This window comes from Podarcis tiliguerta, assembly GCF_965153285.1.
Source record: "Podarcis tiliguerta genome assembly, chromosome: 3".
In the NCBI taxonomy this organism is placed as follows: Eukaryota; Metazoa; Chordata; class Lepidosauria; order Squamata; family Lacertidae; genus Podarcis; species Podarcis tiliguerta.
This window is the reverse complement of record NC_139536.1, coordinates 109,793,932-109,817,429: the sequence shown is the minus strand read 5'-3', so window position 1 is coordinate 109,817,429 and position 23,498 is coordinate 109,793,932. Positions and strand designations below refer to the sequence as shown.

At 44.6% G+C, this 23,498-nt stretch overlaps 2 protein-coding genes and 1 long non-coding RNA gene across 9 annotated transcripts in view; 1 reads left to right on the top strand and 2 right to left on the bottom strand.

The window, feature by feature from the left end:
- The window catches only part of THSD1 (thrombospondin type 1 domain containing 1), a 27,745-nt gene extending 16,186 nt beyond the window's left edge, over positions 1 to 11,559 (top strand). For 2 of the 4 annotated variants that reach the window (XM_083435314.1, XM_083435315.1), the window contains exon 4: positions 5,697 to 7,354. In XM_083435314.1, the coding sequence (XP_083291440.1) occupies positions 5,697 to 7,105 (1,409 nt within the window). In that variant the 3' untranslated portion in view covers positions 7,106 to 7,354. Of the gene's footprint in view, positions 1 to 2,666; positions 2,832 to 5,696; positions 7,551 to 11,088 lie in introns of those variants that run through there. The other 2 variants (XR_014509976.1, XM_083435313.1) reach the window with 2 other exon arrangements.
- LOC310675278 overlaps positions 9,371 to 23,498 on the bottom strand; it is a 147,811-nt gene continuing 133,683 nt past the window's right edge. For both annotated transcript variants that reach the window (XR_014510023.1, XR_014510024.1), the window contains exon 2: positions 9,371 to 9,913. This is a non-coding gene — a long non-coding RNA (uncharacterized lncRNA). The remainder of the gene's footprint in view (positions 9,914 to 23,498) is intronic.
- On the bottom strand, positions 10,761 to 23,498 carry LOC310675207 (fibrinogen-like protein 1). Of its 3 annotated transcripts, none has more exons than XM_083435460.1 (10): positions 23,358 to 23,498; positions 22,578 to 22,705; positions 20,926 to 20,972; positions 18,646 to 18,729; positions 16,886 to 17,096; positions 16,567 to 16,726; positions 15,499 to 15,596; positions 14,937 to 15,025; positions 13,855 to 14,045; positions 10,761 to 11,287 (listed from the first exon to the last, which is right to left on the bottom strand). In XM_083435460.1, the coding sequence occupies exons 4-10, from the start codon at positions 18,718 to 18,720 to the stop codon at positions 11,107 to 11,109; spliced, it is 1,005 nt and encodes a 334-aa protein (XP_083291586.1). In that variant the 5' UTR covers positions 18,721 to 18,729; positions 20,926 to 20,972; positions 22,578 to 22,705; positions 23,358 to 23,498; the 3' UTR covers positions 10,761 to 11,106. The 3 variants fall into 3 exon arrangements, with proteins under 3 accessions (XP_083291586.1, XP_083291587.1, XP_083291585.1); XM_083435461.1 differs by having other exon boundaries at positions 20,926 to 20,969; XM_083435459.1 differs by lacking the exon at positions 20,926 to 20,972 and having other exon boundaries at positions 23,358 to 23,497.

Genomic DNA, 23,498 nt, shown 5'->3' with positions numbered 1-23,498 from the left:
CGAGCAACGGGAGCTCACCCCGTCGCGGGAATTCAAACCGCCGACCTTCTGATCAGCAAGTCCTAGGCTCTGGTTTAACCCACAGCGCCTCCCGTGTCCCTTATGTAGCATCTTAGCACGGTGCTAATGTGGCACATGGGCCAAATGAAACTCAGTCCAGATGAGGCTGAAGCAGTGTTGACCTGCAGCTCTTTTGACCTAGGGCTGAGACAGCATCTGACTTTGGGGCTGGTTCCCACACGTACATACTCGAAATTTCTTAACACTTGATATGTGCTAGCTTAATGAGTGAACTTGGGGACGCGGGTGGCGCTGTGGGTTAAAGCCTCAGTGCCTAGGGCTTGCCGATTGAAAGGTCGGCGGTTCGAATCCCCGCGGCGGGGTGTGCTCCCGCTGTTCGGTCCCAGCGCCTGCCAACCTAGCATTTCGAAAGCACCCCTGGGTGCAAGTAGATAAATAGGGACCGCTTACTAGCGGGAAGGTAAACGGTGTTTCCGTGTGCGGCTCTGGCTCGCCAGAGCAGCGATGTCACGCTGGCCACGTGACCCGGAAGTGTCTTCGGACAGCGCTGGCCCTTGGCCTCTTTGAGTGAGATGGGCGCACAACCCTAGAGTCTGTCAAGACTGGCCCGTACGGGCAGGGGTACCTTTACCTTTACCTTAATGAGTGAACTGCGCTACCTGAGAAGTATTGTGTTTGAGTTGACTTTGGGTGATAATAGTTTCTACCTGTGGTGTTGTGGTCTCATTTGCTTATGTAATTTAGGAAGCAAGGGTTGTATTCAACAGTGATCTAAGTTGCTTGTTCCATAAGCGCAAGGATTTCTCTTGTGCAACAAAACGTTCTGCCCCTGATACCTCCCAACCCTCCAGCTCAGATTTGGGAATAGCTTTGGTGCACATGCAGAGGGGGACAGGGAAGATCCCATTGTACCTAGCAATAATCCTTGCACAGTTATTTAGTTAATGTTGCTCTTAGAGATCTGCCTTACATCCAGTCTTCTTACGACTGGCAGTGGCTTACCAAGATCTCAGGAAGAGATCACTCTGCTGCTTGGTATTTTACTGCTAACATGAATTGCCAAGGATTGAACCTGGAATACACACAAAACTTAGGCTCAGCACTGAGCTATGGCCCACCCTTATGTATGTATGTATGTATGTATGTATGTATGCATGTATGTATGTATTTATTTGTTCATTTATTTTAAAGCGTTTATATACCACTTAATATTTCTGAAATCTGCATGAAAAACATAAACAAGGGAATTAAAACAAAAGCAGCACAAAACCTGTAAAGGAGTAGTACAAGGGCATATGGAAACAATAATTCAGACAAATGAAAAGGGTCCAATGTTATGTGTTACATGTGTTTATAGTCTATCGTCTTGCAAAACACCAGGGCAGTGTACAACAGCATAAAAAACATTTAAAAGCAATGCATATCAATCATTAAAATGACTGGCTAATTTAGGGACATTTTAGACAACTGCATAGGCCTATGGGCATGAAAAAAAGTCAACAAGAAATGGCTGAAAGCAAAAGGCAAGATGTGTTTTTACAAGACGTCCGAAGCAACTGATGTTTGCAGCTTTATGTATGGCAGAGTTGAGAAGGGCATCCCATAATACAGACAGAACAGTGGCCAGCTTCCAGGTCACTGCTCTGCTGCTACTTAGATGTTGTCACTTGATGCTGTAATCAGTAAGTGAAGAGCTGAACTAGTCCTTGGACCGGAAGGCAAATTGCAACCGGAATGCTTCATTTCCCCACAAGGTGGAGACTTCTATCCAATTTAGACATTCCCAGTGTCAGTCACGCCCTCACATCTTCAAGCCAGGACTATTGCGACACACGCTGGATACAGAAAACCGTCTGCAGCTGGGGTCGAAGGCAAAAACTTACTTCTCCAGAGGGTTGGGCCACAATATGTTTGTTGCTCAGAGTGCCTGGTACGTCATGAGCACTCTGCTTTTCTGAGAGGTATTGTGTTCAATAATAGTTCTGTTTATTGTGTCTTGGTCTCATTTGCTTATGTAAGTTATGAACTTGCCAATACATGGCTGACCGCATCTGTCTTCCATACAGTGTGTAGGGTAGATGACAGAAGAGGCATTGCTGTTACCCCTGGCAACCAGGCCTGTGATATTTGATAGGTGGACTGGTCAGCTCACCGCAAGGACACACTTTCTGGAAAGGCCGCTCAGCCTGCAAAGTGTTGCCCTTCAGGTGACCCCCCGTAGTTAGTTTGGGTACAGTGGCAATGGAGGACCTGTGAGGCCTTTCAGATGACTTCCATCAGCCCCTGCCAGCATGGCAAATTGGGCAGGCATGATGGGTGTTGTAGTCCAACAACATATGAAAAGCCACAGGTTCTCCATCCCTGGTGTAAGGCTGCTATCTGCATTGTGGTGAATCACACAGGTCCTTTGCTTTCGCCACCTCCTGCTGTATCCAGCCCTCATTTTACAGTCCTGTTCGCGTGCGGGAGAACTTCCTGCAAGAGATTGAAAGACAGGATCCACCTACTAATATCTCATAACTGGATCAGCCTACTAAGAGAAGGCTGTGGGTCAGATTTGAATGTACCCGTTTCCAAGGCTAGCAATTTTCTGTCTCTCTAATGGAAGGTATCCCTCCAGTAATGCAGAGTTTGTGTATTCGCAGGATCCTGGGGACTTTGGCAGGCCTGGAGCCCCTGTAGTGTGACTTGTGGGGACGGCACCCGAGAGCGCTATCGAGAATGTCTCGCGTCTTTCCCGTTCCCTATAAAGCAAGGCTGCGCTGGGAGACAGCAAGAAACCTCTCTCTGCTCCTTGGAGGAATGCTCCAGTACGTAGTCTTTATGTTGAGATTGCATTCTCACTCACAGTGAGTCTGGGGAAAGGGCAGGATAGCTGTTGAATAGTGGGTGGACATAGCAGACGACAGAGCGATTCTTCCAAAGCAGCTCTTTATTTGTAAGCTGGAACAGAACTGAACAGCAAACAGCTCAGTCAGCCTGCTTTTATAGGCAGCCAGCTGTCAACAATGTAGCAACAGCAACCCAGGGTTTCCCCCCTAAAATAACTGACGTGGACCTGAGTGAAAACTACATACACAATACTCCTGGTGGCCAGGGTGAGAACTTCAATACATAACAATAGCAATAAATAAGACGGCAATAATATTATTATTCTCCTCACCTCTTCGTGTCAGTGAATACAAGCTATGTCCATCCCAGTGTGTTTTGTGTGGGGACAATTGTCTTTGTGAAACCTCAGGACAGGCAGAAGTGAAGGAAGAAGACCCAAGGGTAGAGCTAAAATGTTTTATAGGCAGACACGTATAGGCAACGTGAAGGTGTCATGTAAGAATGACATACACATCTGCAGAATGCCGATGCCTGAACTACTGTGGTTAAGTTTTCCATGTCCAGAAAGGGCTGTAACTGCCTGTGGCGATCACACAGGGTCCCCGGACGTTTAATGGTCTATTGATCCCTGTGCCACCACTGCGCTCGCTTCCCCGCTGCCACCAACCCATTACTGTCGGGTAAAACACTGAGTCCAGACAGTTGTTAAAAGTGAACCATATAAACAAGTTTATTTTATAAGCCTTAACAAGTTTATGGTTTTTCAGATAATATTTCTGCAGTATCTTAACTTTAGTGGGACGCGGGTGGCGCTGTGGGTAAAACCTCAGCGCCTAGGACTTGCCGATCGCATGGTCGGCGGTTCGAATCCCCGTGGTGGGGTGCGCTCCCGTCGTTCCATCCCAGCACCTGCCAACCTAGCAGTTCGAAAGCACCCCCGGGTGCAAGTAGATAAATAGGGACCGCTTACTAGCGGGAAGGTAAACTGCGTTTCCGTGTGCTGTGCTGGTTCGCCAGAGCAGCTTCGTCACGCTGGCCACGTGACCCGGAAGTGTCTGCGGACAGCACTGGCTCCCGGCCTATAGAGTGAGATGAGCGCACAACCCTAGAGTCTGGCAAGACTGGCCCGTACGGGCAGGGGTACCTGTACCTTTTTTCCCCTTAACTTTGATTTCTTTACTGGCCTATACCTTCCTAATACCTTCTGACTGATTATCTCAACTGTTTGACTGACTCCTCTTAACAAATTCTCTCCCTCTCTCACATCAGACTAGCCCAACCCACAGACATATCTTCTCTGTCTCTTCTAACTCCAGACCATCTTCTCAACCACCCTAACTCTAACTGCCTACTCCTCCAAAAACCCTCTATGCTTAAACTTTATACACAATTAACTCCGCCCCTTGGGTTCCCATTGGTTAGTCCTTTTACAATTAGTTAACCCTTTCCTTATAAACCCAGTATGATGTCACACACCTAGGAGGGCAAACGTCACACTGCCATACGGGGTGCAGCTAGTAAAAGATGTCTGTACCCATTGAGGCTCTCCTGCCCACCTAGCAGTTCAAAAGCATGAAGTGCAAGTAGATAAATAGGTACCACTCCAGCAGGAAGGTAAACGGCGTTTCCGTGCGCTGCTCTGGTTCTGCCAGAAGCGGCTTAGTCATGCTGGCCACATGACCCGGAAGCTGTACGCCGGCTCCTTTGGCCAATAAAGCGAGATGAGAGCCACATCCCCAGAGTCGTCCGCGACTGGACCTAACGATCAGGGGTCCCTTTACCTTTACCCATTGAGGCTACCTGGGCCTCCAGCGATTCAGGCAAAGGGCAACCCCATCCAGAGCAGGCAGTTGGCCCATTTCTTGAACACAGGAACCACTCACCCACAGCACTTCTGTCTTGCCAGGATTCAGGCTCCATCCCACCATTGTATCCAGGAACCAGGCTAAGGACTGCACAAAAACCCTTGATTCAGATGTTATGGAGAAATAGAGCGGAGTGCCACCAGTATCCTGATGGTGCCTTGTCCCCAAACCCTGGCAGACTCTTGGCTCTCAAATTTCAGAGGCGCCTTGTGCAACACTAAAATTCATCCCCCCACACCACCCTAAAGCTACCTCTACCCCAAACTCTTAAGGACTGTGTCCAGCGGCTTCCTCAGATCAAAAGACAGAACATGAAGGTTCAAGGAACCTTTTCCCTAGGAATGTGATGAGCATTGATACCTGTTCAGCAATATACCAGTAAATCTTTATCTTCTGGGACTGCTTCATGTGTGTAGTTCTGTTTTTTGGGTTGCATTAAGGTGATGGCCAGGTTGCTGTTTAAAGTATTGATTAAGGTCTGAAGTGCTTTTGTTGAACTCCTGCATTGAAATTATTTTTTGTACGCTGCCCTGGATACTAACCAGTTAACAAGGGCAGTTAACAAACTGAGTGAACAAATAAATGAATAAAGTAGGCTGGGAGATGTTGGGTTTGAGCAGAGTTTGGGCAGAGCTGAATCCAAGCAGGGAGGAAGGTATCAAGGCTAGACATGAACTCAAGCTGCAGCAACCAAGATGATAGGCAACTTCTCAGCCAATGAAAGTATGAGTATCGGATCATATAGATCCAATATCAAGGCATTTGTGATAAGAATATTGGATCTATATGTAGCATTTACAGGAGCCCTGGCCTGCCCTCCTGCAATTTGCTGCTCTAGAAGTCTTTTCAATTAGAGACCCCGACTCACTCTAGGCAATGATGGAGAACAGTTTCTTGCCCTTTGTTTCATGGGTTTTGTATTTGGGGAAATACCTTGTAAATTGACATCTGTTCAGCAAGTTACCTTTTTCATTTCAGCCACTAAACCTGTACCCATCACACCACCGTACCCTTCTGAAGACGGCCAGAAAGCCAGTAATAATCTAGTAACCATCACTGGCATATCCTTGTGTTTATCCATCATCTTTGCTACTGTCCTGATTGCCCTATGGAGGAAGCTTTGCAGGACCCAGAAGTGCAGCACCCCTGTGCGCTGCGACCCCACCCACTCGCCCAGCTTCCGGAAGAACTCCGACGAGGAGGACATCTGCCAAGATGAGAGACAGCAGCGAGAGAGTTTTTCTGAGGGAGAAGCTGCTTGTTCGCTTTCTGGTGAACCTCCAGATATGCCCTTGAGCTCCAGGAGAAGTCTTTATTTTGCTCCGGAAGGAGGAGGGGAAGGAGGAGCTTCTGCTAGCGAAAGCTTTGAGTCCACAGCTCAGAAATTAATCCCCCCCATTTTCAGCTACCGCCTTGCGCAACAGCAGCTGAAGGAAATGAAGAAGAGAGGCCTCACCGAAACAACAAAGGTCTATCGTGTTTCTCAGAACCCTTTGACAGACACGGTGCTCAACAGCTCTGTGAGCACAGAGAACCAGGAGGCGGCAGCTGGAAGCAAATTCAGAATCAAGTCTCCTTTTCTGGAGCAGCCCCCTGGCCACCCCATATCCTTAGGAGACAGGCACTGTTCTAGGGCGGATTTTAAGCTGCCTCAGGCCACTCCTACCTTGAGCCCTTGTCAGTCTCTCATTAGAAGAGCTCACCCTAGATACCTCGAGAACCAAGGAGAGCCATTGGAGAGGGTCTGTCCAAGAAGTTCGCAGTTCAGAAGAACAGCCAGCTTTCATGAAACCAGAAAAGCCAAGCCGTTCCGGAAGAGAAGCATGTCCACCCTGACACCGTGCCAGACCCACCTCTACCATGGCAGAGCCAGAACGTGGAGTCGTGCCCCGGAAGGAGAGCACCGGCCTAAATCTAAAAGCACCAGTGAGAGCATTGAAGAGTTTGAGCTGTATTATAGTACTCCTTTAACCACTGAATCAATGGCCTATGGAACACACTACACCCATAAATGGGAACCCTCATCAGGGAAGAAACTAGAATCGGTCACCAGACGCCAACCAGTGGTCCAGGAACTGTGCGTTGATAGATCAGAGCAGAAGAGAAATGTTAGAGGGCCTTCCCTGGGCCACGTGGATGCTTGGAAGAATGAATGTGCTGTGGTGGCTCTCAAAGATATGCATCAAAGAGGAGGTACTCTGAGCCCTACGCAGTACAGAAGGAGCAAGTGCCAGAGCTTCCCATCTGATCCTGAATACCACTTCTATGACAACACTTCTTTTGGTCTGGCTGAATTGGAACAGCAAACTATTGATCTGCCTGGGTATTTTGCGTCCGATGAAGGTGGTGGAATAAATACCTTAAGCATTGACCATTTGGTGCTCTGAGTGTCTTGCCGCCATCTTGTAGCAAGACAGAACCTGTGGGCTGATATGAATGGTGGCCAAAAATGAAATAAATGGGCTTTCTAAAAGCACCACTGGTCAAATTCCATCTCATAGTGGGGGAATGAAGCCCAGCTGTTGTTTCGTTTCACATTTCTCCCCCTGCTTCCTCAACCACTTCAGAGCAGCAAGCAGGAAATGATGCCTTCACATATATAAATAAGCTTCCACTAAATTATTCTGCACTGCGAACCTCCGTGACTCAGTCATAGTTCGACTTCCATGTTCAAAGTACCTCAGAGCCTTCTCAAAAACAAAACTTAGGATCTGATTCTCCATGCTGCTTTTCCCTGACACAGCTGTTCACAGGACTGACTTGTGAGAATACCAGTAGTCAGGGCTTTTTTCCAGCCGGAACTTGCCGGAACTCAGTTCTGGCACCTGTCAGGTGGGTGTCATTGCCATTCTAAGAGAACGAGGGAGGTGTTCATGGTGAGTTCCGGCACTTCTTTTTCTAGAATAATTGTGCTGCCAATAGTAGTTGACCCAGCCCCTCCTTCATGATTGTAGCAACTACCGTCTTGTGAATCCATCCTCTCATTTGTCCACAGACCTTGTTAGTTGACTGGGAAGGTGTGGCGGTTTGTACGGTTGTCTCACCGACTATTGACCTGTACACCACTAATCCGCTGCCACCAACCAGGTCCTCCCTGGTAAAATCACTTCAGCCTCAGTCAGGTTCTCAATTAATAAAGAAGAGTGTATTTTATTTCAGACACAAACAAACTTTAACGGCATTCCCAACGTTGCTCTTTACTTTCTTAGTCTTATTTTCCTCTCCCTGTCTCTTCTACCTCCCCACACTCAAGAACCCACAGCCCTAACTGTGTCTCTATTACCAGCTGCATTCCAACTGCCTTTCCCCACCAGCCAACCCACTAAACCAACCAACTACCCACCAACAACTCCCAACAAACTCCTTCCAGAACTGGTTTTATATTCCCATTGACTCCACCCCCCGGGTCCTGACTGGGCAACCTGTTTAAGTATTTCATCTCCAGCACTCTCTCATATGTTAATCATCACAGAAGGGTCTATGCATGGCATTGGCAAGGTGGCATCCCTGCATCATAGAATTCTGAAGCCCATCAGATGAGACTTGACTCTCTTTAGGAAGCTGCCAGTCAGACCATAGATTCATCTAGTTTAGCATTGCCTAGATCATCCTACCTAAGTTCCCATTACTACAAAACTTCTGGAGGGCATGAGGTTAGCGAGATCTGGTCCACACAAACCACTATATCATGGGTAGGCAAACTAAGGCCTGGGTCCCGGATCTGGCCCAATCACCTTGTAAATCTGGCCCGCGGATGGTCGGGAATCAGCGTGTTTTTACATGAGTAGAATGTGTCCTTTTATTTAAAATGCATCTCTGGGTTATTTGTGGGGCCTGCCTGGTGTTTTTACATGAGTAGAATGTGTGCTTTTATTGAAAATGCATCTCTGGGTTATTTGTGGTTCATAGGAATTCATTAGTTCCGCTCCCCCCAAAAATATAGTCCGACCCACCACAGGGTCTGAGGGATGGTGGACTGGCCCCCTGCTGAAAAAGTTTGCTGACCCCTGTACTATATCATGGCAGCTATACCTGTCCGATAGGCTTTCAGATCACAGAATCATAGAATCATAGAGTTGGAAGAGACCACAAGGGCCATCGAGTCCAACCCCCTGCCAAGCAGGAAATCTTGCAAGGTGCCTGTCATAATTTCCATGACTAGTAACAAAGTTCTGCTTCAGGGAATAATGACCTTTAAAAACATGGTTCTCAGGAGGTGAAACATTTCCATACCCAAAGAAGCTACCGCTCCATCAGTTCTACCTGGTTTACAATTTTGGGCTTGCTTTCGCATCTTGTGTCGTAATGAATGATTGTCTTATAAGTTTCTCCCTTCTGAGAGCCCTAACAATATACACGGAAGCTATAAGTGATAACGAAATAACGTTAGTGGCATTTAAAGAAGCTCTGTAACAAAATAAGAAATATTGTAAAAAAGGAAAATAGAAGTGGGGGGTTGGCATAAAGGCAATAGCAAAATTTGGAAATGTATAATTAAAGAAGATATAATTTGGATGATTGGCAGAGAGGCTGAAGGAAGTCTAAAAATGGAAAAAATTATAGAAGTTGTGATGTGATGTAATTTGTATTTTCTTTTGATGGAAAATTAATAAAATATAATTATAAAAAAACACAATATACACGGAAGCAAAAAGGTTTTAACGCTTTAATACAAATTTTAGACAAGGGTGGAAATAAAGCAGCGTTTTATTTTTGTTGCATCGTATGCGATAGGCTCTTTTGTTGCAGTGACATCTTTCCACCTTCATTTCATCCAAAAATTTCTGCAAAGCAGTTAATCACTTTCACATTTACTGGGAATTGTTCTCACTGTCTTTGCATTTTAGCAGAAACCTGAGACAGCTAGCCCCAAGACTATACTCAGCCCTCAGTGGCCTCATAGGCTTTTATTAGAATTGTAAAAGCACGTTTTCATTTACTCAATAAAAAAAAAAGGGATATGTGAAAATGTATAGTATAGCAAGTCTTCTGCTTTATTAGGCGTCTGTCAAGGCTCACCACTCCCCTCCCTTTGCCTTGAGAAATAAATCGGAGACAAAAGGCAAATTAAGAGGTGGGCTCAAATACAATACAGATAAACAGGATGTGCATCCTATAATCAGAGAAGGATAGCAGGCTAGGCTATGCCTAGTTACTGCCAACACAAGAACAAGGTTTTACCATTATTAACAGAACTGCAGCTTCTTCCATACACTCGAAATGTTCTGGTGGGCTTTATACAGTGAGCAAAAAATTAACTTACATTCTTGCAAGTTTGAACTTTTATCCCCCTACCCCTTTTCTGCCATTACCTCTTTTTCACAAAATGGTTCATTCTTTGCAGTAAATCAAAATACAGTGGTGCCCCACAAGACGAATGCCTCGCAAGACGGAAAACCCGCTAGACGAAAGGGTTTTCCGTTTTTCAATGCGCTTCGCAGGACGAATTTCCCTGTGGGCTTGCTTCGCAAGACGAAAATGTCTTGCGATTCTTGCGATTTTTTTTCGCTCCCCACCCCCTTTTTCTAAGGCACTAAGCTGCTAATAGCCTTTTAGCAGCTAATCTGCTAATCCCTTAAGCCTTTAATAGCCGCTAATAGCCGCTAAACCGCTAATAGCGCTAATCCGCTAATAGGGTTGCTTCGCAAGATGAAAAAACCGCTAGACGAAGAGACTCGCGGAACGGATTCTTTTCGTTTTGTGAGGCACCACTGTATTGCAAATGTTTTGAGTTACAGAGGAAAAAACATGAATATGGAAAGTAGAAGAAAGGGCTTGCAGAATCCATTGTTTTCCCTAACAGGCTTCCTACCTAGACATCTCACCTGCTTGCCAGTCTTTTCAAAACAAGGTGAGAGGGCTCCTCTTTTTCCTGGCCTTCCTTCCTAGGCCAGATTGACCCATACCTCCCATCTCTCAGCAATCCACCTCAGTCTGTATTTCTTTCTAAACATGGGGAAATGTAACATGAGAACCACACCTTCGAGCATGGCTTATTTGCTGGAAGAACAGCAGAAGTGGCCCAGTTCCAGCTCCTGTCACTTGTTATAACAACAATAATAATTTTATTATTTATATCCCACCCTTCTGGCTGGGTTTCCCCAGCCACTCTAGACAGCCCCCAGCAAAATAGTAAAAACACGACAAAACATCAAACATTAAAATTTTCCCTAAACAGGGCTGCCTTCAAATGTCTTCTAAAAGTCAGATAGTTGTTTTATTTCTTTGACATCTGAAGGGAAGGTGTTCGACAGGGAAGGTGCCACTACCGAGAAGGCCCTCTGCCTAGTTATTGTTGTGAATAAGCTGACTTAGGCTGAAGACAGTATATATAAACCCCTCAAACCCGTCATATTTTTCTTTTCCTCAGATGCATAGTTGGGGCGTGTTAGTCGGCTTCTCCATCTCCACTCTCTCCATCCACAAAGGACGTAGGCCTGATTTTCATGGATGTGTGTTTCAGGGAATACCACAGCCCCCGCCATGTTGACCAAACCACTCCGTTATCCAAGGGGCCAGAGTATTTCCCATTTCTGTGATATTGCCCGTTGAGATTTGCTGCATGGCATCTTGCGGAAGTGGAAAGGGGGGGGGGGAGGAGAGGTTGTTAATCAAGTGCAAGAGAATGGCCCCAATGCACAAAGCTAAAAAGACTTTATTATGGAAATCTGAAATTAAGATAATACCTTCTGCTCTTCTAAGCTAAGACCCAATTCAATTTATGATGTACTTTAAATACTTCGTTGACATGTTAGAAGTCCCCACTCAACTTGTCCTCTTATGTAAAACCCACAATTTCCTCCCATTGTAAGAACTATATAAAATGTGCTTTGTTTTTATATTTGTGCTGGCTCTGCTTGCATTTTCTTGACCAAATGCTCTTCCCATTTTTTTTTATCATGGCGTGTACAGTGGTGCCTCGCAAGACGAAATTAATTCGTTCCGCGAGTCTCTTCGTCTAGCGGTTTTTTCGTCTTGCGAAGCAACCCTATTAGCGGATTAGCGCTATTAGCGGTTTAGCGGCTATTAAAGGTTTAAGGGATTAGCGGATTAGCTGCTAAAAGGCTATTAGCGGTTTAGCAGCTTAGAAAAAGGGGGTGGGGAGCGAAAAAAAATCTCAAGACTCGCAAGACATTTTCGTCTTGCGAAGCAAGTCCATAGGGAAATTCGTCCTGCGAAGCGCATCGAAAAATGGAAAACCCTTTAGTCTAGCGGGTTTTCCGTCTTGCGAGGCATTCGTCTTGCGGGGTATCACTGTATATGCCTCCTTTCCTCCAAGGATCTGAAAGCAGCACACATGGTCTCCCATCTCCATTTTGTCCTCACACCAGCTTTGTAAGGTACCGTATTTTTTGCTCTATAAGACGCACTTTTCCCCTCCTAAAAAGTAAGGGGAAATGTGTGTGCGTCTTATGGAGTGCATGCAGGCTGCGCAGCTATCCCAGAAGCCAGAACAGCAAGAGGGATCCGTGCGCACCCATCCTGGCTTCAGGGATAGCCGCCCAAAGCCTCCTGAGCGCTCCTCCTCCTGTGCGCCGGAGGCTTTGCGTTGCTTTCGCTGAAGCCAGGAAAGCAAGAGGGATCGGTGGGCACCGATCCCTCTCGGTCTCCTGGCTTTGCTTCACTGGAGAGGCGCTGCACAGCTTTCCCTCTCTGCGCAGCGCCCCTTCAGCGAAGCGGGAGGAGAAACAGAGCCCCTTCCATTTCTCCTCCTGCTTCACTGGAGAGGCGCTAAGCAGAGAGGGAGAGAATATTTTTTTCTTGTTCTCCTCCTCTAAAACTAGGTGCGTCTTATGGTCGGGTAAGTCTTATAGAGCGAAAAATACGGTAAATTACGTTTGAGAGATGGTGACTGGTCCAAGGTCCTCCCATGATCTTCATGGCTGAGTGAGTGGGGATTTTAATCCTGACCTCCCTGGTTCTAGCCCAACGCTCTTAACCGCCATACAACACTGGCATTGTACCAGTTAAGAGAAACAGCTATGTTCACGTTGGCAGGGGAAATAGTGAAAAGTTCAAAGCGGAAGTCACAGACTGATGGCAATTACTGTATCTGTTTATTAATTGATATTTAGTTAAAGCATGCTGCATTTCCCATGAGATTCATGCATTGCCGGGAGTTGAGCTGGATAGCACTCGTGGTCCCTTCGAACTCTACAAATCTGCAATTCTGTGATTTGAAAGTCTAAAAAGTTGGGTGAGGCCAAGGTGGAAAAGTAACCCAGAGCACTGCTCAGCTCAGTGGTGGAGAAGCAGATGCCATGTTCACACATACACACACACACACACGTTTTAATGAAGGGTGAAAGCAGTGCTTTTTTCCCTGGGGGTACGCACACCCCTAAACCTTTTGTGAATCTAAGTTTGGTCTCGTTGAGGGGCAGTATTTCAATATAAGTAGGACAATGAGAGTGCCCCTAAACATTTTTTTAGAAGAAAAGCACTGGATGAAAGTATAATTCTCATGTACATGAATAACATTTGTTGACATTTGCATCCCTTTAAGTAGCAGTCGTTTTTTCTAAAGATGTTGACATCTTTGTCAAGCCAGTGTGGTGTAGTGGTTAAGAGCGGTAGTCTCGTAATCTGGTGAACCAGGTTTGATTCCCCGCTCCTCCACATGCAGCTGCTGGGTGACCTTGGGCCAGTCACACTTCTCTGAAGTCTCTCAGCCCCACTCACCTCACAGAGTGTTTGTTGTGGGGGAGGAAGGGAAAGGAGAATGTGAGCCGCTTTGAGACTCCTTAAAGGGGAGTGAAAGGCGGGATATCAAATCCAAACTCTTCTTCTTCTTCTTCTGTAAAGGTTTGTGTGGATTTATTCATTTGCATTGGTCTCCTGCCTTTCCTCCTAGAAGCTCAAGTTGGTATACATGGGTCTTCCCCACCTATTACACTCTCACAAACAACCCTGTGAGGTAGGTTAGGCTGAAAAGTGATGATTTCATAGCTGAGTTGGCGATTTGAACCTGATATAACTCAGTACTGGCTTGCCAGAATTAGTAATACACATATTTATCTCTGACTCTGACAGACCGAGGAGATCCAGAGCAGATGCACAAGAGAGGAAGAGCTGCTTAGACGTGGCAGGTCTTCATTTGGGTTTTCAGGGCTAGTTAAGTCATCCCTCAACTCACCTGTTAAACCACCAGCCACATCTGTTCTCTTCTGCACAGCTCCCTGTTAGGAACCTGTCATTGTCCCTGTCAGGAGCTGAGAACGGCATCCCATTGAGTGACGCAGACCACTGGCTCTCAAAGTTGCTCCCTCCGGACAAAGCATCCCCAGCAGTCCCAGAAAAGGTGCCAAAGCCCATCTGGTAATTATTCTGCCGCAGAAACAAATGTTATTAGGTGTCAGGTACAGGTGGCCAGTTAACCCAAACTGCGAGTCAGCAGAATTGTTCATCTTTTCATCATGAAAGTCTCAAAGAACTTATCTGTTGTTTGTCCCCTCCATCTGGGATTCGGAGAAAAAGAGGCGACTGCGTTATAATCGCTCCAGCTTTTCTTTTTAAACAAACAACCTTTTTACACCTCTAATTTCTTAAGTGTTAACGTTCCCATCTCTAAAATAGGCAGATGTTTTCTGCACAACGTTTACACAGTTAGCCTTCATGATATAATGCACATCATGGTGTAATGCATATCATATGTGGCTGGATTAATTTTCGGGTGTTACGTGCTCTGCACACACGGCATTTTCCTTTTTTCCAGTTGTGCACAGATTGTGGTTGCTGGATATGTTTGTTGACTGGTAACAGGAGACTTGTAAATACATGCAATAGATGGATGGGGGGGGGACATGATAGATGTTGACTCTTGCTTTTAGTTTTCATATGTGTACAAGCTCCCTGATTTGCAGCCCAAACTGAGTGATGCTGTCTTAAAATCTTCTGGTTCTTATATCCACAAGATCTTTAACTTAAATGTGCATATTCTCCCCCAGCCTCTATCCTGCTTGCCAGCAACTTACGTGCATTTAACTTGTGAGCATTTAGCTCTACACACTTCACAAATAAAATAAATTTCGAAATGGGGTGGAAAGGGGCCAGGCATACTGGGGGAAAAGACTCTGGCAATCCCACCAGCCATTGAACCCAATATGTTTTGACTATATGCAATTTTGGCTTTAGGTTTGATCCCTAGATTGTAAACCCCACATAAGTTGTGGGCTTACTGTCCACATGATAAACGTATTTTATGCTCCAGTGACTCACACTCTCATTCTTGATCTGGAAATTATCATAAATTGCGTGTCGTCTCTTCCCATTCCAGTCCATCAGGTCAATTTTCAATGATTTTTCTCCTGCAACATAAACATGATGAACTCCCTTGGGTCCAACACACAGTATTGCAAATGAAATGCAAGGGTTTATTGGTGCCTTCAGACTATACGCATGTCACATCACCGTAACCTAATTATATGCAGAGAGATAAACAGTGTATGTGTGTTGGGTGCACCGTAATCAGGAAAACAGTCCAAGGAGGAGGCATTAAGAACCCCTCTTGGCCCATCCCATGCTTCAAAATAAAATTGGAGCCCACATGGCTGCACTAAAACTCTTTTGTTTTGTTTGTTTTAAAGCCAACAAGAGACACTAAACATACCTCTAGCATCACATCTAGCTCAAATGCAATATTTTGGGCTCTATCAAGATGGAAGAAAGCAGTGAAGAGATTGGAAGATCTTCCTCTCTTCAATGGCTGGTAGGGGAAGTTAGCTTATTAGGGTTAAAATTACTTCATAAAGATTCATCTAGACAGAACGAGGATCCTTACCTTCAAGTAGCAGATCATGTATTTTATCATTACCCAGCCAATACTCATCACCCTTGCTCTGAAACTGTCCAAACCCTTCTTTGTAATCATCCCAATTTCTGCAAGGAGGAGAGACACACATGTCATGGTTGGCTATTCCGCTGTATCTGGAGAGTTCCAGGTTGGCTATCTAATGTGCTTTTCCAAAGCGTTACAAGGCATTAAGAGGCAACAAATTGACTTTGGTTCAACTCAAAACATTTGCACATACCTGTATGCAGTGCTTTTTTTGCTAGAAAAATAGGTGCTGGCACTCACTGGTTACTTCCTGTATGACCTAACCGTATGACACTGCCTGTATGACCTAACATGGCGCGCCATCCAATTTTGTAGGTCATGGTCTCCCCTATTCTCAGCAATAAGGAAACCGTTAAGTGACAGATAAGTGCTGGAAATGCAAAGAGGTGGACGGAACGTTCTTCCACATGTGGTGGACTTCTAAAAGGGTAAAAGAGTATTGGGAAATAATCCACAATAAATTGAAAAAAATGTTTAAAAGTACTTTTCCAAAAAAACACACCACATAGTCCTTTTTGTTGGGGATAATTCAGACTGAAATTCCCAGGTGTAAAAAAAATGTTACTTATGTATGCTACTACTGTGGCCCGTGTTTTGTTAGCCCCAAAATGGAAAATGAGCGAGGTCCCAACCAAAGAAGAATGGCAATTTAGGTTGACAGAATACGCCCAGCTTGCAGACTTAACATAAAATAAGAGAACAAGAAGAACATAGATTGGAATATATGGGAAACAACTGTGTGACCTGAAAACGTTGGCAGCTTTAAGATAAATTCAACCGTGTAAATAAATTTTGATGGATGCAATAATGGAATACTGAATGGTTTGGTTTTTGTAAAATATGCAGGGATTTATGATATGCAAAATGTACCATGGAAAGAGAAGAAGGGAAGTCATTGATATTTTAAGGATGTTTAAATGAGTATTTTAAATTGTAAAACAGAAAATTTAATAAAAATTATTAAAAAAGGAAACCATTTATGTGTGCTGTTAACTGCACTCAGCGACGCACCTGTAGAAATTCTCTTTTCCGTTTCTGCGCCGTTGGATCACAGTCCACCCTCCTCCGTCTGACATGTCACAGAAGGCAAGGAAAGGTTCTCTGTCTGCTCTAGGCTTAATTCGGTAGTATCCACTCTCCGTCTTTCCGCTGTTAAATACCATTGCACAATCTAAGCAAAGCAATGCAAGACGGAGAGGCAACAAATTTAGGACTGAAAACATGCAAGCGCGAGAAGGGGACTGGCCAATAAAGAGCGTGTCTATCTCAAAGATTAAAGAAAACACGCAAGCCTTTCAGAAGAACAGACCTTGCCACAAATTTTATCTACCTTGGTTATAGACTAAGAGACTTCCACTCGTCAAGGGCAAAAGCATGTCCAGCTGTGTGGTCCTCATGGCAGAGAAAACCTTGCTCTTTTGTCTGTGGTAGTTGTTCCCCAGGAGGTCTTTCAGCTGCAGTGCATATAGCTGGGATAAATCTTGGAGTGTTTTTAGCTTCTGCTGTAGTTTGCCGTTTTCTACCAGGCAGTCATCCCTTTCCTGAAAGTGAGAAGGAAATTACCATTCCCTTTTATGCAACTGCAGGACGCGGGGATTAAACCACAGAGCCTACGACTTGCTGATCAGAAGGTTGGCGGTTCAAATCCCCGCAACAGGGTGAGCTCCCGTTGCTCGGTCCCTGCTCCTGCCAACCTAGCAGTTCGAAAGCACGTCAAAGTGCAAGTAGATAAATAGGTACCGCTTCGGCGGGAAGGTAAACGGCGTTTCCGTGCGCTGCTCTGCTTCACCAGAAGCGACTTAGTCATGCTGGCCATATGAGCCGGAAGCTGTACGCCGGCTCCCTTGGCCAATAAAGCGAGATGAGCGCCGCAACCCCAGAGCTGGTCACGATTGGACCTAATGGTCAGGGGTCCCTTTACCTTTACCTTTTTATGCAACTGCAGTCAGGGTGAGTTGGAAGGTATTGGTTGTTGTCAGTGCCGGATTTACGTATAAGCTAAACAAGTTATAGCTGAGGGCCCCACTTTCTTGGGGGGCCCAAAAAAATTTAACGGGGAAAAAGCGATGTATATTTCAAAAATATAAAAAACAAAACAAATAAAACCTACATACAGGAACAGTGTTTTGTGTAGGCGCCTATGATGTAAGTCATGGGCCCCACCTGCTAGCCTGCTCCCTAAAATATCATTCATTTGCTCATTTCTACGGTATATATAGGGTGCCTACATTCTGCATGGACTGGTTACATGGCAACATGTGCAAGTGGCTTTAGATACCTATTAGGTCCATAAATTACCATATGGCATATATTCAACACAAAAAACAGCGAAAATTTGTTGTTGACAAAGGATAGCTGGACATAAAAAGGGCCCCGTTACCTTCAGTAGCTTAGGGCCTCATCAAACCTAAATCCGCCCCTGGTTGTTGTGTTCTATAGTTTTCCCCGTATATTTCTCGGGGTGGGGGGGGGGAGATTTCTCAGGATTGTCCTCCTTATAGGGAGAAGGTTTGCAGTCCAAATTTCACTGCACAACACAGGATCCAGGGTGCTGGGTTTATACCAGTAGCGACTCCTTGAATTGGGCCCAGCAACAAACAGGCAGCCAGTATAGCTCTCCAAGGATCTGCCATATACGATCTTGCCTTAAAATTAAAAGCCTGGCAGCTGTATTTTACACCATCTGCAGCTTCTACACTGTCTTCAAGGGTATCCCTGCATAGATAGCATTGCCGTACTGCAGTCATGAGGTTAATACAGGCGTGGATAACTGTGGCCAGGCTATTCACGTCCAGGAGTGGCTGTAGCTGGTGAACTAGCCAGAGCCAGAAAAAAAAAGATATGAACCCAACGGCTGTAAATGTTGTCATGAAGAGTGGCAAGTTCACAGTGTTTATTTAGGATTTGCTTTGATTTTGGCCTTATCTCCGTTCGCTGCTGTGTTTTACCACTCCTTTTGTAGATTTTAAAAGTGTTGACCCGACAAGTTTTGTACGACTTTTTCTGGATGCTGCCTTGCGATGGATTTTGTCCTGGAAGGTGCAATATCAATATTCTAATAAGTAAAAAAATAAACAAGCTGCTACATACCAGAAGCCGAGGTGCAGGAGAACAAAAGGGTTTTAGGAGTAGCAGCAGCAGCCACCGAATCATCATCGCATTCATTTTTTAGAGCTGGAGGGGAAAATGGCATCTTGTTTTATGCTATGACAATCATGGGTCGTCTATCCCTTCCCTATTGCCATTATACTTTTTTTCTGAAGCAACATGCGAACTGAAAGACAGCTATCCTTCAAAATGCACACCTACCCAAATATGGTGTTGGAATTCCCAAAGCAATGTTTCCAAAAACAGGTATATTAGTGAAAATAACAGTTGAGAAATGCATTACATTATGGGAAATTGCTTGCAAAAATGAGTATGTTAAGCAAAAAGTGTATATTGTTCAAAACTGACAAAAACGCAGGTGGTTTTCATGAGGATTTTTCTTTGTTTAAAAAAGTACCGTAAATGGCTGCAAAATGTGGAGAGTTGAATTTAAGACTGCCAAAAAATACCGTATTTTTTGCACCATAACACTCACTTTTTTTCCTCCTAGAAAGTAAGGGGAAATGTCTGTGCGTGTTATGGAGGAAATGCCTACGGGTGGCATGCCTACGGATTTTCCTCCTCTAAAAACTATGTGTGTGTTATGGTCGGGTGCGTGTTATAAAGCGAAAAATATGGTAAAAAAAACAAAAACCTGAGAAACCAAAATTGAAAAATCATTGCATCCCTACCTGGGACTAAGCCCAATTGAATTCAATAGAACTTGCTTATGTTTAGACAAGAATCCTGACAAGACAGAAGTACTGTTTTTGGGGGACAGGAGGCGGGCAGGTGTGGAGGATTCCCTGGTCCTGAATGGAGTAACTGTGCCCCTGAAGGACCAGGTGCGCAGCCTGGGAGTCATTTTGGACTCACAGCTGTCTATGGAGGCACAGGTGAAATCTGTATCCAGGGCAGCTGTTTACCAGCTCCATCTGGTACGTAGGCTGAGACCCTATCTGCCTGCAGACTGTCTTGCCAGAGTGGTGCATGCTCTGGTTATCTCCCGCTTGGACTACTGCAATGCGCTCTACGTGGGGCTACCTTTGAAGGTGACCCGAAAACTGCAACTAATCCAGAATGTGGCAGCTAGACTGGTGACTGGGAGCGGCCGCCGAGACCATATAACACCGGTCTTGAAAGACCTACATTGGCTCCCAGTACGTTTCCGAGCACAATTCAAAGTGTTGGTGCTGACCTTTAAAGCCCTAAACGGCCTTGGTCCAGTATATCTCAAGGAGCGTCTCCACCCCCATCGTTCTTCCCGGACACTGAGGTCCAGCTCCGAGGGCCTTCTGGTGGTTCCCTCACTGCGACAGGCCAAGTGACAGGGAACCAGGCAGAGGGCCTTCTCGGTAGTGGCGCCCGCCCTGTGGAACGCCCTCCCATCAGATGTCAAAGCGATAAACAACTACCTGACATTCAGAAGACATCTGAAGGCAGCCCTGTTCAGGGAAGTTTTTAATATGTGACATTTTAGTGTATTTTTCATCTTTGTTGGAAGCCACCCAGAGTGGCTGGGGAAACCCAGCCAGATGGGTGGGGTACAAATAATAAATTATTATTATTATTATTATTATTATTATTATTATTATTATTATCATTATTAGACTTACTTCACTTAGGCTGCAATTTCTAAGTATCTAACACTTGATTGCAAATGTTTGTGTCCTATGCACACTAAAGTAAAATGGGAACTAGCCCTACAAGAACGGAGGTGAAAGTGAAGGCAACAAGTAGAGAGTGAAGGAAGTTCTTTCTGTTGTAAAGAAAAAAACACAGTTGTCACAACAAACTAAGAACATTTTGTTCTTTTTGAAAGGGCCCCTGAGATTCTGGAAGCCGTGGACTGAGCATCTGCCAAATACACTCCCTCTTCTAGGAACAGGCAAGCCTCGGTCTACGGCTAGTTCCTTCCCAACTATTTTATAATAACGGCTAATTTGTATTAGTTCAGGACAAAACTTCTAGCATTCACACTCATTCCTCTGGCTGCAATGTGGGTTAATAACATATGTCCCCCCCCCCACATATTAAAAAGTTTTAATCAAAAGTCCTAGTCACATGGGCGTACCTGGGGGAGGCAGGCTGGCAGTTGCCGCTCCCCAAGATCCACAAAAATTAGTGAAAAGCATTTAAAGGAAGTCTGCCCCCCCCCAAAAAAAAAGCTCAACAACTTTGGCTGTCCCTCCCCACTAACAAAAATCCTGGCTACACCCATGCCTCATCCACTCAGGGGGTTAAAAACTGGGAAGGCTTCAAAAAAACAGCAATTTCACTGACCTCAGAACCGAGTGTGAAGTTAAAAGGACACTCTTCTCTGGATTCTGCTAAAAAAAAAATAGGTCTAGAAGGTTGGAAATAGTAAAATATGGAAGGAGCAGCCTGCTATCTGGTATGAGTTTAAGAACAAAACATCAGATGGTAGTTTTCAATGAATTAAAATAACATAAAAAGGAAATCAAGCAAGAGGTAAATTAAACCAATTTGGATTTAGGCAAAGTATCTTAATTTAGAGATTAGAGGTGTCCAGGGGGAACATATAATCTTCTTTTGTAAATAATTATCACAGATGTTTTAGATATGGAGCATCCTGATTGACTTAAACCACAGTCCTAGACTAAGTAATTCTGATGGATGCATGTGGAAGATCTCAAACCAGAGACCCCAGTATTCTTACTCTAACACCTTTGTTATGTACTGAGTTGAATAGGATCCAAAAGGCAGCAGTCTGCTTGGTCCTAGAACAATAGGATTCAGAATGCAGCAGTCCGATTGGTCCTAGAACAATAGGATCCAGAATGCAGCAGTCTGATTGGTCCACAGGAGCCACCCAATCCAGCTCCAGGTAGAAGGGAATCCGCAACCTGATTGGCCTTCAGGAGAATCTGGAATTAGCCAATCATGTGGGGCCCACTGTGTAAATAATGTACGGTGTATAAGGCAGACATTCTGGGGGAACTTCCATTCTTCCTCACCACTATGAGCTGAATAAAGAGCATGAAATCCCCTCTCGACTCAGATTATATTTCATCCTCCCTCCCTCATGTTTACTTCCGCCTTGGATCTTGAGCCTTGGGTATTTTGGACCACACACTCACTTCTGGTCCTCTTAGACTGATAGCCAGTTCCTCCGACTCCCGGAATCTGACTGCCAGGCACCTGACTTTTGGTATAATTTTTTTTTTTAATAAATATTTTATTGAGTTTTACATAAAAGATGAAACAACAAAAAATGAACAACAACCAAAACAGAAGAAATACATAATTACACAAACACAAAACGACAAAAAGTATAAAAAAGACAAAAATAAAAACAGTTTTATCTTCATAATGTTCCTTGAGTTAACTTATTTCTCCGACTTCCCCAGACCTCCCTTCCCTGTATTCCAAGTCATATATTCAAACAACAAATCCCTTCCCTCTGTCTTAATTAATTTTTATCTTAATTTGAATATCTTAATATAACTTAATCTTCTTGTATCGTAAAATATTAGATCTTTTAATTTTTAAACTTTTTACTAATAACCTTTTACATTCAATCTGATGTCATTCTAACATTCATTAATCTTATAATATTTCTGTAGATAATCTTTAAACTTCCTCCAATCTTCTTTCACCGTCTCTTCTCCCTGGTCTCTGATTCTGCCAGTCATTTCACTGACTTTTGGTATAAATCCACCACTAAAGCACTAACATAGTGTCAATTTCCTGTTCCAAAAATATGTCGTGGGGGGGGGGGAACCTACTCGTCTGAAGGGGCTCATAAATAATGTCAGTGCAGGACCCTAATAGAGGGAGCCACATTTAACAAGTGTTTGACTTCTATGTGAAGCTTAACAAGATTTAAGGCAACAAACCTTGGCTGGGAAGAAAGTTGTGGGAGGGAGGGGGTTGCAATGGGAGAATTAACAGATGATGGAGAGGTAAAATACCTGTCTGCTGCTTCTCTGCTACAGATTACGTCCTTCTCACCTGTCACTGCTTTAGCTGTCTTCAGTAGAAATCAAGGCTGCCAGAGCTGGGTCTGCTGCCGACTGTATAGTTTGGTCCTCAGGGATAGCTACAAGAGGGATACATGTTGAATCAGAGAATTGTAGAGTTGGAAGGGGCCTTGAGGGTCATCTAGCCAAACCCCCTGCAATGCTGGAACTTCAACACACAGTACCCCATCCAACTTGAAACTGGACCAGGCCCTACTTAGCTTTGTAAACGAGCTAGCAGTTTTAGGATAACTTGCACCCCGGTTTCCTAATACAGTGGTACCTCAGGTTACATACGCTTCAGGTTACATACGCTTCAGGTTACATACACTTCAGGTTACAGACTCTGCTAACCCAGAAATAGTACCTCGGGTTAAGAACTTTGCTGCAGGATGAGAACAGAAATCGTGCTCTGGTGGCACGGCAGCAGTTGGAGACCCCATTAGCTAAAGTGGTGCTTCAGGTTAAGAACAGTTTCAGGTTAAGAACGGACCTCCGGAACGAATTAAGTACTTAACCCGAGGTACCACTGTAGTGACAACAACAAAAATTCAGGAAAAAAATTCAGGAAAGCTTGTTTAATGTACAGGTTTGTGTTTCCCCCATCACTTCCATGAATGTCTAAATAATGCAATCATTAAAGAGCTAAAACTTACACTGAATTGTTGCCGGGGTTTGTGTGTGTGTGTATAAAATGCAGCAGAAGGCTTTAAGTGAAAAATATTAACTTACCTCATTTGTTATAGTCGGATGCATCAAAGCACCTGAGAGTCTGGATCTGCATGACAAGAATTTTGCTTTCTAAGCCTCAGTAGAGATGGCAACTTCAAAAATGTAACTGCAGAAAAATCTATCCCTAAAAAAACAACCCCA